General features: G+C 35.4%; 1 protein-coding gene across 9 annotated transcripts in view; it reads left to right on the plus strand.

Moving 5' to 3' along the window:
• CYRIB (CYFIP related Rac1 interactor B) overlaps positions 1–17,335 on the plus strand; it is a 193,993-nt gene extending 176,658 nt beyond the window's left edge. For all 9 annotated transcript variants that reach the window (XM_043966666.1, XM_043966711.1, XM_043966657.1 and 6 more), the window contains 7 exons: positions 1,318–1,454; positions 3,968–4,045; positions 6,031–6,147; positions 10,146–10,225; positions 11,148–11,274; positions 12,396–12,466; positions 16,581–17,335. In XM_043966666.1, coding sequence (XP_043822601.1) covers positions 1,318–1,454; positions 3,968–4,045; positions 6,031–6,147; positions 10,146–10,225; positions 11,148–11,274; positions 12,396–12,466; positions 16,581–16,644 — 674 coding nt within the window. In that variant the 3' untranslated portion in view covers positions 16,645–17,335. The remainder of the gene's footprint in view (positions 1–1,317; positions 1,455–3,967; positions 4,046–6,030; positions 6,148–10,145; positions 10,226–11,147; positions 11,275–12,395; positions 12,467–16,580) is intronic.
• The last annotated feature ends 2,313 nt before the right edge of the window (positions 17,336–19,648 follow it).

A 19,648-nucleotide genomic window follows, 5' to 3' on the forward strand; every position in this document is an offset into this window, starting at 1 on the left:
GAAACATTAATCTGTACACAATTAAATATTTCCAGATTTTATAATTACAAAGTAGGTGCCATTGAAACATTCTGTGTTCTATATTTCTGCAATTGCCATTTATTGGTATGATTTGAATTGGTTATGGCGGTAAGTTCTTTAGCGAGGCTACATGGTGTAGTTTGTAGAGATCTAACGATGGAGTCAGGAAGATCTATGTTCTACTCCTGCCTCTGATGCATACTGACTGTGTGACCCTAGGCAAGTCATTTAACCTCTCAGTGCCTTCGTCAACGTTCTAAAACAATAAATTGCAGAGAAAGTGCCCACTTGCATTAGTTTCATTCCATACCCGGAACTACCTACACTAGTGAAATCACTGATCTGATCAAATCTCTGATCTAGTTAATTGATTTCTAGGTCTTTGTTTAGATAAGGTATAAGTGTAGTAAAAAAGATAAATCACTATTTTGATGCTTATTACTTAACCTTATAGAGGAAAGGGCTGTAATATTTATTAACCTAATATTCTAAAAGTATAGCATTTTAAGTTAATTTACTTATTTATAACATATGCCCTTATTTATGGAATATCTCAGAGTGGAATACACTTTTGACATGACAAACAAGATGATAAGAAAAGCTATCTTTTCCTTATACTAAATGATTGAAAGAAAACGGTACTAAAAGAAAAAAGTGAAATTGTATTGTCTAATAAGTTTATTATCTAAATCTTTCCATAGCAATATACACTTCCTCCTAAAAATATTTCTGTAGAATTTATCTTTGAAAGCTTAAAATGCTTTAGACTATGAGATCAATTACAAGCTAAACTAAAATTTGTACTGTTTATTTAAGTTTGCATAGCTATTGTAACTGTATAAGGAAGTAACCTCAATATTTTGATCACAAGACATAAATACACAAAGTCTATGTTTTATTTTTTATTTTTTTAATCTGTAATAGTTTTTTTAAAGAATTATTTTGAAATAAGCTTCAGTTCATGTAGATATATTTTATTCAACATTTTTAATACTTTCTTTGAGTTATTAAATATATAGCATTTCAAAAGTTTAATTCATTCTGTTTTTGAAATGTGGAATTGTTCTATTTCTGGCTGAATATTTTTACATTTAAAATGTGAATTTATTTTATTATAAGATTACTACTCTCGACTTCTCATTTTAAAAAACTTTATACTAATATTTTATCTTTACTGATAGTATGTGTTTAAAAACTTGGGAGGGGGAGAATTGTTAAAACACTATTGTGGATTATATTTTTAGTTGATAAATACCAAATAAATACAAAGAACTTTCCATTTTTTGATTTCTTAAGAGGCAGCATTGAGAGGTCTTCTGGGAGCCTTGACAAGTACCCCATATTCTCCAACACAGCACCTAGAGCGGGAGCAGGCTCTTGCTAAACAGTTTGCAGAGATTCTTCATTTCACCCTCCGATTTGATGAACTCAAGGTAAAATTTTTGCTTTTTGTGAATGTTGTTAAATTAGTTTTTATTTCATTAATAGAGAAAATCTGTAGACCTGCACAAATAATTGCATTTTAAGGGGAATATTTTTATTCATTTTTTGTCATGAATCTAAGACTTGAATGCAAAGCAACTTATAGTAAGCAGACACAATGAACCTAGGTAAAAAACAAGACTGTAAAATCTTGGTGGTACTTCTGGTAGGAATGTTAAGTCATATAGCCTCTTTGGGTGACATTAATTTTCTCTTGAATATATGAACATATGGATATAGATAGATAGATGGATAGATGGATAGATAGATAGATAGATAGATAGATAGATAGATAGATAGATAGATAGATAGATAGATGTAGGTATGCATGTATCTGTTTGTATGCTTTTCCATTTTCTTCATCCCTAAGTGATTTCATGGGTGTAGGTAGCTTCCTGTGAGGAAACTCCTTCTACCAATGCATTTCAGCCATTATTTGGTACCTTGTCTTAGAATGTTGTCTAGATACTGGGGTCACACAGCCAGTATTTTGGACAGGAAGGATTAGAACCCAGATTTCCTGACTCAAGGCTGGTCGTTTCTCCATGACACCTCACTGCCTAACATAAATTCCTTATGATACTATAAACTTTGTCTTGCAAACATTTATTAAGTATCTACTATGTGCCTAGTACTGTACTAGGTATTGGAGAAACAAATAACAAAACAGCTCCTGCTTTAAAAAAGCTTAAATTTGATTGATGGAATACATCATAAACAGATAAATAGCTTACACACACAGATAGACATACACAGACATAGTAAATTGGTGGAGGGCAACTGGGGGAGAAAGGAGATTAGCAACTGAAAGATTCAGAATTAACATGTAGGAGGAGGCACTTGAAAGAAGTTAAGAATTCTAAGAGTTGGAGGTGAGGAGAGAGTGTATTTCAGTGATGAGGGAAATACAGAGAGATGGGAGATGGAGTATCAGTTGTGAAAGACAGCAAGTGAACTATCTTGGTTGGAAAATAGAGTACATGAAGAGGAATAACATTTAATAAATATGAATCAGTAGTGGAGAAAGATCGTAAAGGTCTTTAAAGGACAAAGCAAATTGTATCGTATTCTAAAGGCCATTGCAGCTTCTAGAGCAAGAAGGTGACATGATAAGATATATACTTTATTAATATCAATTTGGCACTATTTGGAGCATGGATGGGAGAGGTGACAGAAAACATTTAGGGGGAATAATTAGGACATTATTTCCTGTTGCATCAAGTAATTTCAATATGGACTTAGGATCATAGATTTAGAACTGTGAATTTACTTAAAGGGGGTGTCATAAAGTAAATAATAGCTCTAGAATTGGTGTCAGTAATATCTGGGTTCAATCTCCCTCGCCAACATTTACTAGCTGTATGATCCTAGGTTATGCATGTAATGTCTCAGACTTAAATTCTTCTAGCAAATGGGGTAGTTGTAGTACCTACCTTCCAGGGTTGTTGTAGTTTAAAAGGAGGGAGGCTCAAGGAAATAATATAGGTAAAACATTTTGCAAAGTTTAGAGTACCTTATAATTTTATATATATATATATATATATATATACATATATATATATATATATATAAAATTATATATATAGTGTAGCACAAACCCCTTTTATTTTTTATATTTGAAAACTAATTAAAGGTTAAATGATATACCCAAGGTCACATTGGGAGCATGTGGCAACTTAGAGTTCAGAACTTGATCCATTGACTCCAAATCCAGTGCAGGGGCCCCCCAACCCCCCACTTTGGTGAGGCAATTGGGGTTAAGTGACTTGCCCAGGGTCACACAGCTAGTAAGTGTTAAGTGTCTGAGGTCGGATTTGAACTCAGGTCCTTCTGAATCCAGGGCCGGTGCTCTATCCACTGCGCCACCTAGCTGCCCCATCCAGTGCTTTTTTTTAGCCTTTATGTCAAATTTCCTCCCTTATTGGAATAACTGGACTGGCACCTTGCTGACCCCTGTCCTAAGTCACCAACTAAACACCTTTATTTGCCACTGTCTTAGAACTTTGTTACTCGTTCAGAGTGGCTATCTTCCTTTTATCAGGGAATGGTCGCCCAATTTGAAAGTCAGCTTATTTGGACTTAACTATACTAAGCTAATAAGCCCATAAAATATTCACTTGAACATGATGTAATGCAAATTCAAATTTTTCTAAATTTTATTTCATTGGGAGGGGGAAGTTGTGATGTGCATATGTATTTTGTTATAAAAGGATGAATCAACTTTACAAAGGTTCTCAATAACTATGTAAAATTATGGGACAGTAGAGGGATTTTTTACCAGAAGATTACCTAAAATTTTGGTTTTTTGTGCTTAAGATTTTGGAGGGAGGAGGGGTCTTGAACTTAGATATAAATTGCTTTTAGACAGTATCACAAGTTATCCAGTATCTTCAGTAAATCATTAGGTTAACACTTGCTATATGAATGCTGTCACATATGCTAATTATTGTACACTATATTCTAGATGACAAATCCTGCTATACAGAATGATTTCAGCTATTACAGAAGAACACTGAGTCGTATGAGGATCAATAATGTTCCAGTAAGTTCCCACTTGGAAAAGAGTGTCAGAGGGATCACTTTTTTTTTTTTTTAAATAAGGCTTTTAATAGTAATGGTAGTTACGAGCAGCAACAGCTGTGGTGAGAGGAAAGACACACTAAACATATGGTCTGTTGTGTTTAGGACCTAATGTCCATCTGCTGTTCCTCTTGGCTCCCACTATTTGAATTTTTATTACTTCTCCGGTAACGAGAATAATAAAATTTTATATTAACATAGCACTTCTGTTTTAAGAAACTGTGTCCTGCTAAAAATTCTTATGACTTATGAAAAGGAATCAATAACATTTCTACGTTACATTCTTACTGAGACAGACCAATATGGGAAGGGAATAATATCAGTAGTATTAAGGAAGACTAAGACATTGCATACTAGAGGCTTTCAGCTCACCTTCATTAACTCTAATTGAGAAAATGATATGGTATATGCTTTCTCTCTGGCCAAGCACCAGTTTTTCATTTTAGTTCTCTGTGTACAATCTTCCTCACCTGTAGGAACTTAGTTCCTACATCACCATTTTATAGAACTAGAAAAATAAGGACACACTGTAACTTGACTCTAACATAGTGATGTCTTTTTGGTCCTCTGAGAAAAACAGTCAACAACCATTAAAGCACTAGGCTAGATGCAAAAGTGAAAACATGACAATTTTTCCTGTCAAGGTTATGTTTTACTGAAGTACCAGGGGAGTGATGCATGACATCTATCTACATGTACGAATGTACATACGCATATATATCGACTTAGGAGTGAGAAAGACAGAGAACCAGAGAGATTTCTTTTAAAGGATTCCAGAGCATCAGTGAAGGTCCAGGGTAAATTTATAATCGGTCAGCAAGCACTTATTAATATTAAGTGCCTACTGTGTTCTAGAAACTCTGCTAGGTGCTAAAGAGACAAAAGCAAAAATGAAACAATCCCTGCCCTGAAGGCAAAATACACATAAATGAGGACATCCAGAAAATGTACAGAATAAATACAAGAGAATCTTGAGGGAGAAGGCTCTGTGAGTTGGGGAGATCAAGATTTTGTATAGAATATGGTACTTGAATTGGTCTTGAAGAAAACAAAAGAGCTAGAAGTGAAGTGGGCATTTGAGGCATGGAGGACAACCAGTGCAATGGCACAAAGATGGAAATGAGTAATGTGCAAAAAGACCAGTTTGGCTAGATTAGAGTGGTCCCAAGAAGGAATGCAGTTTAAAATTAGGCTGGAAAGTGTTAAGAACTGTTAAAAGGTCCCCTGAACTTATCTTTTTTAGTTGCTATATTTTCCAGAAACACTGCACCCAGAGCATGTAGGACTCTCTGAATGTGACAAGGACCAAGCTGCACCCCCCCCAATGGCATAATTTGTTGTTTGTACCCCAAACTGAACTCCCTTTGTGTCCTTGGAATAAAGACAGGCCCCAGCTAGTTTGTGCCAGGCTGGGAAATTTGCTTGTGCAGCCAGGACTCAGTAGATATGAAGCAAATGAGTAGAGTAGTCTAGGGGTAGAGTGATCTTCCACGGAAGCATGACTAGTCAGGAATTCACCTAAAAAAAGATATAGGGGTTTTAGTGGACTGAAAGATCATTATGAATCAGTAGTGTGATGTATCAGGCAGTAAAGTTAATACATTTTTAGGTTGCTTTAGGGTTTGGTGTCCTTGAAGAGGTGAGAGTTCCATTAGAACCTACTGTTTAGACCATGTCAAGAGTACTTTTTCACTTCTGGGAACCACATTTTAGGAACACATTATGAAATTAAATGCTTTCTACAGGAGTGAAACTAAGAGGATAAATTGTAAAGGATTTTGAATTCTTCCCATAGGAGCTGTCTTAGTCGGTTCCTCCTCACTGTCTGTTTCTAAGCCAAAGTCATAGAGTTGTAGTTGTCTTGTCCAATTAAGACTAGATGGCTTTGGAGATTTCTTCATTCTCAGTTTACAAGTTGAATCAAATGATTTTTTTTCTTTCCCACAGGCAGAAGGAGAAAATGAAGTAAATAATGAATTGGCAAATCGCATGTCTTTATTTTATGCCGAGGCAACCCCAATGTTGAAAACCTTAAGTGATGCCACAACAAAATTTGTATCAGAGGTAAGTGTATTGTGTAAAGCAATTCCTTCCCACCTATCCCCAATTTGTGTTTGTTTTTTTCCCTTATGTATTTTCCCTGGTACAGGGGGAAGGTACTGTTCTAGGGCTCAGAAGACCTGATTCCTAGATATTCTTAGATATTCCATGTGTATTTGTGCAAATTACTCTACCTCTCTGGTCCTCACATTTCTCACATCCATGAAATAAGGTGTTGCTTGTATTAGATGATTTCTGAGTTCCTATTCAGCTCTAGAATTCAATCCCCTTCTCATTCTGTTACCTCCACTCTGGTACAGTGTTGCTCTTTAGTAGCTTCCTATTTCTTACCATGTAAAGTTCTGAATCGTGCCTGTCAGTCATTGCCTTTCCTTTCCAGTGTTTTATCCTGCTCCTTTTCCTTCTGAGCTGGTGATACTGAGATTCGCACCCCCCCCCCCCTTCAGTCTCTGCAGTCTTTGTCACTAAAATGCAGTCAACTTATCATCTGTTCAGTTAGTTTGCTTTTCACGTGTTTAGGATGACTTGTGGTTTAAGGTTCAGTGCTGACCCTTTTTCTAAGAAACAGTGAAAGGTTATCTAGCATCTTTGAGCCGATCCTGTATCTACTTGTTCGGTGATATGCTTAAACAATCAACACAAATTTATTAAGCTCCCACTGTGGTAGGTGCTGGGGATACAAAGACAAATTAAATAATTCCTGTTCTTAAGGAGCTTACAGTCTATCAAAGAGTTCCATATACTTGTAATTCCCTCTTTCCCCTTCATCTCTTCAGATGCAACAGTGAGGTGTAAAATAAAGTGCTACTGGATATCCAAGGTAAAAATGGTAGAAAAGCAGATCTTGACCTTGATATGTAAGGAAATGTTTCCCAACAATTTGACTGGCCTAAAAAAGGAGAAGAGGGCTTCCCCACTGCTGGAGGTGTTTAAATAGAGGCTAGCTGGCCTCTTATGAGGTACTTTGTAAAGCTGAGGTGTCAGACATGTGGCTGGCCAGGCATAAACAGCCTACTGCACTCCTGAGTGCAGCCCAAACCAGATTAAATTGTAATTGGGAAATATCTGACAAAAATACAACAAAACATAGATAATATTAATAGATTGTTCAGTGTATGTCCTGCAGGGATCCTTATGTACAGGGCAATGGCTCCTGTTTTCTCTTTGAGTTTGACTCAACTGTAGGGGATCAAGCTCTTATATACTAGAATTGTCAGGGATCTTAGAAGAGATCTAGTCTACCACCTCCCTTCCCTTTTTTAGTCTCTTCCAATCTTCTACTTCATTTTAAAGTTAAAGAAACTTATTCCCAGAGAAGTTACATAATTTTCCTGAGGTTATACAAGTAGTAAGTGGCAGAGCCAAAATTTGAACTTGGGCATGAAGATTCCAAGTTCATTACCCTGCATTCATATCCCTGCACCATGTGGCCTCCTCAGATTCAGATTAGACTATGTCACTTCCCCCTTGGAGATGAGGTGATTCTATATGTTCTACACTCTCTAGTACCTAATTGAACTATCCATTGTTCTCTAAATGTATGCTGCCCTTTACTGCTTCTGTGTTACTGTCTGGAATGTCCTTAATCAACTTTGCATATTGAATCCCTACCTGTCCTTTAAGAGAAAGACTATTGATAAATGTTGTTTTGATACAACAGATGCTTGCATATCCTGTGTGTGTGTGTGTGTGTGTGTGTGTGTGTGTGTGTGTGTGTGTGTGTGTTCCCCCCCAAAATGCTTTTTAATTACAAGGGGGACTTTTTCCTTAACTTTGGTATGGTACTGTAATGATTGGAATGATGCCACCTACTGGAGACTTGCTGTGGGAAAGCTCCACCATGAGGAAAATGCCTCAGAGGCATTGTGGCTTTTCCTTGGCGTCAGGAAATAACGTTTGCTCATGGGTGCTGTCTATCAAGGCTACCAGCCAGTCAATTTGAGGAGCCTCCTATGGTCTGGGAAGAGACAGGAAGGAGAAAAGGGAGCCTGCACGGAGAGCTCTGGGGCTTTTTGGGTTCCTGACTTGATGGTGGTGGCGGCAGAGGACTTCACAGGAAATTTGAGGAAAGATAGGAATGCCAGGCTGTTGGAATTCTGTTCTTAATCTTTTTCTTTCTATTTTCCAATAAACCCTTAAAAACCTAAACTCGTTTTATCAGTGATTTTAGTCAGTTTCCCCAAAAACTGGGGGGAACAGATTAGTATCCACATTTAGAATCTTAAATTACACAGTACCAACTATAAATTGTATATTTGATCCAAGTTTTGTTCCTTCACAATGTTGACTTTGTTATTGTAGTCATTAGTTTATGACTGCTTTCTTCAGTCTGAATATACCTCTTTCCTTATTTCTTTTTTTTTCTAAATACTTTTGTCATTCTATATGACCTAATATTCCATTGTATTCATATGCCAAAATTTGTTCAGCCATTTACTAGTTTAGAATTTGTTTTATTTATAGTTTTTAAATCACCACAAACATTTATATGAATATTTTTGTACACATGGGTCTTTCTTGCTATGTACAGCTTTGAGCTATAGTCCCAGTAGTGTAATGTCTTAGTCAAAGAGTAAGAACAATTTAATTACTTTACTTGAATAATTTTTTTTCTGAATTAGTTGGGCATTTCCCCTCTCTACCAGTAGTTTGTGTTCTTGTGTATATCTTGCAATAGACTGCTGTGTACATTTGTCTCTGTCTCACTTTTAAGATTTATTTTAATCGAATCTAAAACTACCTAATACTAGATGACTTTGATAATTACTGCTGTTTTGAACCAAGATGTTCATTTCTCCTTCCTCCCCCTTACTTTTGTGATGCTAATAATCTAAATTAGAAGCTTTAGCACCAGTCTTTGGGCATTAAGCATTTATTAAAGCATAGTAGGTAAAAAGGAAAACACATAGAGTTCAGAAAGTTAAGAAAAGGCCTATCTAGCCTAGAGTTCCAGCCTGGTCTGGTTCTTCCTCAAGTCTTCCACCAGGAGTCTGCTTCAACCACAAACTGCCCCTGAATACTGAGTGTGGAAGCTTTTTATAGGTCTGGAGCAGAGGTGGTCCTTATACACTGCTTCAAGCTGATTGGTTAGTGTCATCCAAATCCATTGGTTCACTGGACTTGAAGGTGGTCTTGTGTTGAGTTCAAAAGTCCTTCACTTCTGAGGACAATACCTTCTTAAGGGCCAGTCAGGTGTGGTTACAATCTAATTAATTTTAAGTAGGCTAATCAGCAAAGTTAGTCACTATCACTTAATTCAGTCAGTTTAGATTAATCTCCAGGTGGGGCCTGCCAAATCCCATTATTTTCTCACACTTTTGGGGGAGTAATATTCCTTGATATTCTTGAACTTTTTTCTTCGGTATTATTTTCCTAATTCTATAAAGCATCCTTTTGGTAATTTAATTGCTGACTCATCTTCTGAAGCTCAATTGAAAAGGCTGCCCGATTTTTCTCTCCTTTCCTCCACAAAAAAAGTTAATGTGCTTTCTCCACTAAATAGACTTCATAAAGCATTTTGTCTTAGGCAGTTACAATGTTTTTATTTTATTTTATAATTATTTGTGTATGTTTTTTATCCCTCTACATTTTACATCAAGGCAATAATTGTGTCTATTTAAAGTTTATATTTCCTCCAGTTCTTAGCACAGTGTTTCTAGCATAGCAGGCCTTAATAAATGTTTATTGTATTGGGAGTTTTTTGTTTTTCTTTTATTATTCCTTTTCTGTCAAAGTTCATAATTTCCTTGAAATCAGGAACACAATAGTATTTATCTTTGTTTCTCTCCCAGTACTTAGCAGAGTGTCTTGAACATAGTAGGCCCTTGGTACTTAATTATTGAATATTGAATCAACTTGAAGAAAGTTTTAAACTGCTAAGAGTTTTGTTTTGTTGTTGGTTTCTGTGTGAATTTTCAGGTCTTTTTAAATATATTTTTAGAGTTTAGAGTTTTTAGCATTATCTCTTATAACTTTTTCTTCATTTCCAAAATATTTTGCAGAATAAAAATTTACCAATAGAAAATACCACAGATTGTTTAAGCACCATGGCTAGTGTATGCAGAGTCATGCTTGAAACACCGTAAGTATCAATTAGTCTTTTTCCCCGTTATAATAAGACGGCTATGATGATATTTCATAAGATACAGAGGGCATATATATCTTTGGGAGAAAGAATTTAAGCATAACCTCAAATGTTAAATCAATGTTAATTAAAATAAAAGAATTTGTAGCTGGGATATTTCTTTGTAACTAAAAATAAAATGGTTAAGTTTACAGGCTCTGCTGTGATTTAATCAGACAATTTAAATTTAAAAAAATTTTTTCTAACATAATCCTTATGCTTTCCATTCTTTCACTGTCTTATTGTTCCCCTCATTATCAAAGGGGCTTTTTTGTTTCTCTTGATTCTCATTCTTTCAGTCTCTGTTTCTTGGAGGGGAGACTGAGCTCCTCTCCAACTGTCTCCTCGTTTTTAAAGCCATGACTCCATTTCTTTGGTGTTTTCAGAGTCCTCTTGGGTCCCCTGTCAAGAAATTTCTTCTTCTTTTTCTTATTCCTTGCAGAATAAAATATTCCAGGAAATATTTCATAATGGTAGAGAACAGATAGGACTGGAATGAATTAAAATGGAAATTCAAGTCCTATATTTTTGTGATATTAATTGGTATATTTCATTAAGATTTACTAGTAATTGACAGGTATAATTGAGTTCCCATTGTATTAAGCTTGGCAGACTATTCCCCAGTTTGCCTGGGGTCAGAGCTTACCACCAAACTTGGTGGGGTGGTTGGAAGGTGAAGTGCTGATTGTGAAAGTTTCTAAATAGTATGCCTGGGACAGTAATGATGACCCTACTCCCCTCTCTTTTGGGAATCACCAAAACCTTTCAGATCGCGGGGTAAGGCCACCTAAAGACTAGGTAAGCATTTACCTATACTTTAAAGATGCAGATCTTTATTTGCCTTGTGCTTCATCCTCTTGTATCTCTTTTGATATTCTAGGGAGTATAGAAGCAGGTTTACAAATGAGGAGACAGTATCATTCTGTCTGAGAGTAATGGTGGGTGTCATCATACTCTATGACCATGTACATCCAGTGGGAGCATTTGCCAAAACATCAAAAATTGATGTAAGTTATAATTTATTTTTTTAACATCAAATAATATATTCCTAGATCTATGATGTTCTTAATATTCAAGAATAAATACTGATGAGAATTTTGCTGTTTCTTTTAAAATTGTAGACTTGAGGTTTTGGTATATTTGTTTTGTTTGTTTCTTAGTGTTGTCTATTTGATGATTTTAAGAATTCAAAGTGTGTAATTTGTTACATGGCTTGAACCATTCCTTCTTTCATTTTACTCAGTAGCAGAGTGATTTCATTTTAAGACATTGAGTTATGGTGTGTTTCATTTAAAATACTACCCTGGTAGGGAGATATATTCACAGTGACCATTCTGGTTATTTTGTTAAAAAAAAATCATAAAACCCCCCAATTAAATAGCTATAGGAAACAATTCTTTCTTTCAAGTAAAACCTTTAATATTTTGGGATCATTGCAAAATATAAAGGTATCTGAGATTTTTAAATTTAACTAAAATGTCAGTGGTGGAAAATTTATCCACCATAAACTATAGTAGTGAAAACATTTGATCTTTTCACAGACTACATCAGTTTTACTGACTACAGATAAATTTGTTAATGTTTATGTAATCAGTTTGCTCTCTGAAAATATGGGCTTTTTACTCTGTTAGGCAGCTTAGTGCAGTGAAAACCAACCTGAGCACTATTCTTGTACTTGGTGGCCTTGAGCATATAACTTCTCTTATGTAGAGCAGAGATTATGTTTCACTAATGTGCCTTATAGAGTGAGGAGGGAAGCTTCATATTATGTTGTTTTGTAAGTTTTCTTGAAGTATTTACTATTCCCACCTAGATTGTAAATACCTTGAAGACAGGGGGCTTGTCCTTCCTTTTCATTTGCTTATTATAGTTCTGCACACCAGATGTATTTGTTGACTCAAAAGAGGATGCTTTTTGTTGACTCAAAAAGAGAATTGTGAAGCTAGATAGATTTTTCTTGTCAAAGCTTACTGGAAATTTATTTTCCATGTTATAAACAGTCATATCTTATTCTTATTTTGTTTGGTGGTCATGATGCTAGTTTTTTTCTGATTACATAGTAATAATTTAGAAAAGTCTTATGTTTGAAAAATGCTGATTTAAAATAACCATCTTTTTTCCTTCCTAGATGAAAGGTTGTATCAAAGTCCTAAAGGACCAGCCTCCTAATAGTGTAGAAGGCCTTCTAAATGCTCTCAGGTATTTGTCTTTTCAGTTTGTTTATAAATATGTAACATAGCAGAAGTCACTGTGTGATTAAAATTGGAATTTCCATATTCAGATGAAGAAATAATGAAAATTTAAAAATGTATAATAATAATAATAATAATAGTAGTAGTAGTAACTTGGTTCCATAGGGATTTTTTCTATACTGAGTTATGTATGTTTGATAGTTGCACTCACTTTTTTTGTTTTGTTTTGTTTTTAATTTATTTTTTATTTTTGCAGGGCAATGAGGGTTAAGTGACTTGCCCAGGGTCACATAGCTAGTAAGTGTCAAGTGTCTGAGGTTGGATTTGAACTCAGGTCCTCCTGAATCCAGGGCTGGTGCTTTATCCACTGAGCCACCTAGCTGCCCCTCACTTTGTTTTAATATTCACTACTTCCATACCTCCCTATAAGTTCAACAGGTCATAGAGTACTTTGGGCAGTTCTTTGGATTGTAGTTGCTGCTTTCTCTTTGGACAAGATTTGGCTTTGTTTTTTGTGACCCTTGGAAGGGGAAGTACATGACTTCCCTTATGATATTGTTCTTCTAGAACTGAAACTAATATAGTTGAATTAGATGTATTTTCCCAGCATGGAATTACTGATTTGTTTTCATAAAATGATGGAATATTTAAAAATGATATTTCAAACATATTTATAGTCTTAAGAGTTAGATAGAAGCAGCCTCTTTAACTTGCAAACATGAGAGTGGCAAAAGAAGGGAATAAGCATTTTTATAGCACCTACTATGTGGCAGGGACTGTGCTAAGCACTTCTACAAATAATTTCACATTTGAGCCTCACAACAAACTGATGGTGTAGTTGCTGTTATTGTTATCCTCATTTTAAAGTTGTGGAAACAGAAACAAATCGAGGTTAATGACTTGCTCAGGGTCACATAGCTAGTAAGTGTTTGAGGCCAGGTTTGAACTTGGGTCTTCTGACTTCACACCTAATGCTAATTCCTTGAAAAATGAAACTGATTGATTTTAAAATTCATTTTAGTTTGTTAACACCAAAAAATATAAAATCATCTATACATATTTGCAACCTTAAATGCAGAATAAAACAATCATTCAAGAGTTTTGTGGAGAAAACTCATAGATACCACCTTTTCACCACAAGATGGTGATCTGCATTAGTAAAATGAAATGCTGCCTAAGAAAATTTAGCTAGGAATAAGTGAGTTAAGAAAATGGAAAGCACGATATCATTGAGTGGACATATAAACAAAGTGTAAAGTAGTAAAAAAAATAGGTATTAAGATAAAGTAGAATAGTTAGATTTGAGGATTGAATACTTTGAAAATTTTAAGATTTATTGAAGAAACCGATTTAAGTCATAGACAAAATTGACCATAACTTTAAACTATTTGCAGCATCATCATGATATTTAGGATGTCATTTATGATTTATAAACCAGTCTAGATAGGTTTTTAACTACATTTATGGAGTGATAAGTGGATTTTCCCCCATTTATTTTTTTCCCCCATTCATTTCTGTCTTTATCTTCCTGGTGTTCATTATTCTTCCACAATCCTGTTCTGTCTGCTATTTTGGACTGTCAGAAACTCCCAGCAAATGTTAATGGCCATTTCACAGTAAAAAACAAAATATTTGTGGTCTAGGAGGCATTTAAAGGAAGATATTTGAAAATGTATTAGCTATTCCTAGTACTTTTTGATTCACTTTATTAGAGTGTAATTCTTAGAGAACTATATCTCCAATGTATTAGAAAATCAATTAAAAAGATACAGATTTTATAAGTGACTTTTATTATTATGTTGTTTCTTTTTCTAGTGGGTTGCCTGTATCTGGGTGTTATTTAGGCACTATAGGGAATATTTCAAGTCATTTAGGACAGTAGAGTCCCAATTTAGTAAAATATGTCAGTGCACTGAGTCTTTAAGGTAAATTGATCGTGCCATTAAAGTGCTACATTTCATTGCAAAGAATAACTTACCTGTATTTATTTTATTTTTTTCTTCAGGGCTAAACAGCCAAAGAAAGGAAATTGGAATTTATATAAAAAGGTAGAAACATAGATAAAGACTGGCTATAATAGACAGGCTATTAGACAGCTTGATGGTAGTGAAAAGAGACCTGAGCACTGTCCTTGTGCTTGCTGGCCTTGAGCAAGTCTTACCACTTATCATATGTAGAGCAGGGGTCATAGTATTTGCACTAATCTGCCTTATAGAGGTAGGTCCACTGATATGTTTATTTTGTCAGTGTCTTTCTCTAGTACCTGTCATCTATAATAATATTTCAAGTTCAAAACATACAATTAAGAAAAGGCAACAAATTGTACCTACATTATTCAGATGGAATAACTGAATGAACCACTTACCTAAGATCATTCGGGAGAAAGAGTGCTAGAACTGGGAATTAGGGTTCAGTGCTAGATAATGTTGCTACCTTTCTCTGTTAAGTTTAAAGCTAAAGGTGTTTTATATATATATATATATATATATATATAGAGAGAGAGAGAGAGAGAGAGAGAGAGAGAGAGAGAGAGACAGACAGACAGACAGACAGACAGACAGACAGACAGACAGACAGACAGACAGATGCACACATATATTCTACCATCAAATGATATTGGTCTTGTCTTGTTATGTGGAGATATATATATATATATATATATATATATATATATATATATATATATATATATATATATATATATATACTCATGTCTAGTAAACCTCTAACGCCTCTAAAGTCTTGATAGAAGTTAATGGTCACAAATCAAACATAGAAGGAACATGTGTTATAGCTAGAAGAGTATTTCCAACTCTGTATCTCAGAGTGTATTCATCCAAGTTATGTGTTCTTCCTTTAAAGATTCAATAGCTGTCATTACTTGACTAATTCTGAAATGCAATTATGGAAATTTTTAAACCATAAATTATAAAAAAAGTTGAAATTTTTTTCCATTTAATTTTGTAGCTTAAAGAATATCTTGTTAGCTACATGTACTCTTCCTTGCATTGTGTAGACTTTTATCAGGAATTTACCTTGGGGGTCAGCTAGGTGGTGCAGTGGATAAAGCCCTGAATTTAGGAGGACCTGAGTTCAAATCCGGCCTGAGACACTTGACACTTACTAGCTGTGTGACCTTGGGCAAGTCACTTAACCCTCATTCCCCCCCCCCCCCCAATTTACCATGGAAAATTATACCACTTTAAATTGTGGGTCAGATTTCAGTAGTACATATACATACATTTAAGTATAGCTTATTACTTCTCCATTATGACTGCTTGATTTTTAAAATTAAATGTAGAGGTAGCCTAAAAGAAATTCAGTATTTACCCAAAAAGGACAGTTGGGTAAACAGATGTACTCTGCTTTCTGTAGTCAATACATTTCTAAAAATGTGTCTAAACCAACTGTGTGAAAAGAAAATCATACTTTAAATTCTCTAAAGAAGCAAGCAAGCATTATGTGATAAAGATAATCACTGTCAAATTAGTTACTTGTTATTTCTGAATTTTCATTTCTTAAGTTGGTTTAGAACAAAGAACATTCATCCATGGAAACAAATCTGATACTAAGAGAATTTAAACAATTTGTAGGGTACTTTTGAGGTGGTGGTGGGAACTTAGTGACAATACAGGAGCAATTTGCTTGTAACTCTGGTAAGTGGATAGAGAACTAGTCTTGGAGTCAGGAAGATCTGGGTTCAAGTTCCACCTGTTGACACATAGTAGCTAAGGGACTCCTAGACAAGGTATTTAATTTCTCGGTACATTTGGTAACTCTTTAGCACTAGTTGATTTTTCATTGATATAGGATGTTTCTTATCTTGTACACCATACACAGGTACAGTCAAAAACATTAAACTGATTTCCTTTTGGGTGAAAAGTCAATATATAATTTTTTAGCTCTAGGATTTAATTAGGAAAGAGACTGATGAGTTCAGTAGAGTGATAACTTGAAGGCAAATATACTGTTTATTCTTATTTTCACTTTATTAACATCATGAAAAATGTATTTCAGTGAGTGAATGCAGCTAAATAAATTTCCCATTAAGGTCTTTAGTAAATGTAGAAGGTATAATGTTGGAGTTGCTTTTGTAAAATTGATGAACTTATATTTTTTAGGTACACAACAAAACATTTGAATGATGAGACTACCTCCAAGCAAATTAAATCCATGCTGCAATAACAATTTCCTGGAATTAGCACCTGCTGTAGAAAGTTGACAGTATTCTGCAATGACTGAGATGCACAGTTTTTTAGTGATTGCAATTACTCTCTCATTCATTCTTGCTTTTTCTTTCTTTTTTCCTCTTCCCCCTTTTTAAATCATGTTCTTGTTTTTGACTTCTTTTCTGTGCCAAAATGAATAAAGTTATAAACTTTGAAGGGATGTTTTCCTTTCAACATGGCCACTTAAGGCAGCTAATTATGCATTGCATTTGGATCTCTACTGAGAAAAATTCTGTGACTTGAACTAAATATTTTTAAACGTGGATTTTTTTGGGAAAACTAATATTTAATATTGCTTCTTCTGCATGGCAAAACTGCCTATTTCTGCTATTTAAAAACCCTCAATTACTTCATTTTTCTATTGCCGCTTTTTTCATGTGCAACCAAGATGAAAATGTTTAAATTAACTGTGTTGTACAAAATGGTACCAAACACAAAGGTTTTTTTTTTAATTAGTAAAACTGGTTTGTTTAAAGTTTTACATTTGCATTTTGACTCTTTTTTTTTTTTGTAAGGATGTATGTTGTGTGTTTAACCTTTATTAACTAACGTTAAAACTGTGATGTGTGCGTAGAAAAAATACGTATGCATGTTCATGTTTAAAGAATGGCTGTTGATAAAATAAAAATCAGCTTTCATTTTTCTAAGTGTGTCTTGTTTTACTGAGTCAGCTCTGGAGGAAGGTCTGAGCTTCTGGAAGAGGCTCTGAAGTTCTTGAGGACTTACTCTTCATATTTCTACTTGTACCTCTTTCAGTGTGTGTAGCACATGGGAGGAAATTTTCCCACTTCCCCAAACCCATCAACAATAGTGTCTTGTGACAGAAGCAGTTGACCATAGGAAAAATGTAATTATATGCAGCTTGAGACATGATTTTAAGGACATCGATTCATCATATGTTTGGTTTCAGTGAAAGGTCATGGCAGAAGGAGAAGAGAGCCAAAGACTTGAGCCAAATAAAAAGAAAATCATAGATGTTTTGGAGGTATTTGGACTAGTTACTTGGGGAGAAAGGGAAGAACAAAGTGAAACTTATTCTTATGGTGAAGATGAAATTATGTTGACTTGAAAATAATAGGTGGATTCAGAACTGGTCATATGGCTGAATTTAAAGAAAAAGTTGTTTGGGTTTTTTTGCATGGGGCAATGAGGATTAAGTGACTTGCCCAAGGTCACACAGCTAGTAAGTGTCAAGAGTCTGAGGCCAGATTTGAACTCAGGTCCTCCTGAATCTAGGGCCAGTGCTTTATCCACTGGGCCACCTAACTGCCTTTGAAGAGGTTCTTTTTGTTGTTGTTGTTGTTGCTGTTAATGTTTGCAATATCAACATAGCAGGAGGTCTCCAGTGGATTATCCCAAGAATCTTAAATTGGCCTTTACCATTTAACATCACTTATTGAATTTAAAATAAGCACATAGATGGCATGCCCATCAACTTTACAAATGACATAAAACTGGGAGGAATAGCCAATATCTTGTATATCAGAATTAGGATTCAAAAAGATCTTGACAAGTCAGAACATTTGCCTGACTCAGGTGGCTTAAGTGTAACCACGACTGAGAGCCCAGATCTGGGTGTCTGCCCCTATATGTGATGATAGTTGCTGGGAAGAGTCTTAGTGACTAAGTGAGAGGAGAACTTTAGAATCAGTCAATTAACAGGTGGTCTGGCACAGCCTCCCCCCTCCCATCAACCACAAGGACACGGTGGTTAGTGCTAACCTTACATGTCTGGATTAAAAGTCTGCTAGCCTTTAATTCCTTAACCTAAATGTAGTTGACCAAGTCAGTTTGGGTACATAGGAACTCCCCAGTATATAGGTTAGTGAGTTAGTCAGGAGAATAAATCTAGGAAGGGGTCTTTCTTAATATTCCAGAAAGCCAGGTGGCCTGATTCCTGATCTTGGCCACTGATTTTTTTACTTACCTAGTTGTATTCACCCAAAAGCAACAAGAGGCATTTGCCAATTTATATACCCTTCCCTGACTGGTCTGAAGTCAGGAAGACCTGAGTTCAAATTTGGTCACAGATAGTAGCTATATGTACCTAGGTAAATCACTTAACCTCTGTCTTCCTCCGTTTCCTCATTTCAATCTACTTTGCATGATTGTTAATAAGATTCAAATGAGATATTTGCAAAGCACTTTGCACAGTGCACCTGGCACATGGTAGATGCTCAATAAATATTCTTTCCTTTCCCTTTTCTCCTTCCCCTTTTCCTCTCCTCTATTCCAATCCTTCTCCCTGACTTCCCTCCCCCTTCTTTTCCCTTTTTACTAAAGAATTTAGGATTTTCTATGGCTTGAAGTGTTTCATTGGCTATGATTTCTATCATATTGGATAGATTCCTAGTCATTCTTAGGGTGCAGAAAGTTTGGGGCCTTGGGAGTGAAAAGCCAAAGGGAAGACAGCCAATTGTTGGACCATCCCCCTGCTAGTTTTTGCCTTATACATTATAACCCTATGAATTTGAAATTTAGTTTGCTGTAAAACGGTTGGAATATAGATCCTAGGAAACATGTTCAGTTGGAGAGAGGTTGAGGTGATCCTTCCCCATCACAGAGGTACATAGTGTCTAGCAATGGTCTGCTGATTCCATTTCTACATGTTTTTATATTGACTTTAATGACTGTAACTTGACACCCACTCTACTCTACCTTGTGGGGTCTAACAATCCCCCCATCTCCCAAGTCTTAGAATCTTATACTTCCTGAAATATGGAATCCATTGTGATTGGGCAGTCGGTGGGTACCTAATGTATATGGAGTAATTGTTCCCTTGGCTTTATCCCTTACAGTCACATTCTTGTTGCCCTTTCAGTGGTCCCAGGAGCTGGATAGCACACCTAGCTAAAGGTCAGGTCAGCCACTTTTATCAATAGCCTTTGTGTACTTCTGTTACTGAGTCTTTGTTGACTTGAGGATGGAGCTGACAGCAATAGCAGAAGAATCATTGGGAT

The sequence above is a fragment of the Dromiciops gliroides genome, chromosome 1, assembly GCF_019393635.1.
Source record: "Dromiciops gliroides isolate mDroGli1 chromosome 1, mDroGli1.pri, whole genome shotgun sequence".
Taxonomy (NCBI): Eukaryota; Metazoa; Chordata; class Mammalia; order Microbiotheria; family Microbiotheriidae; genus Dromiciops; species Dromiciops gliroides.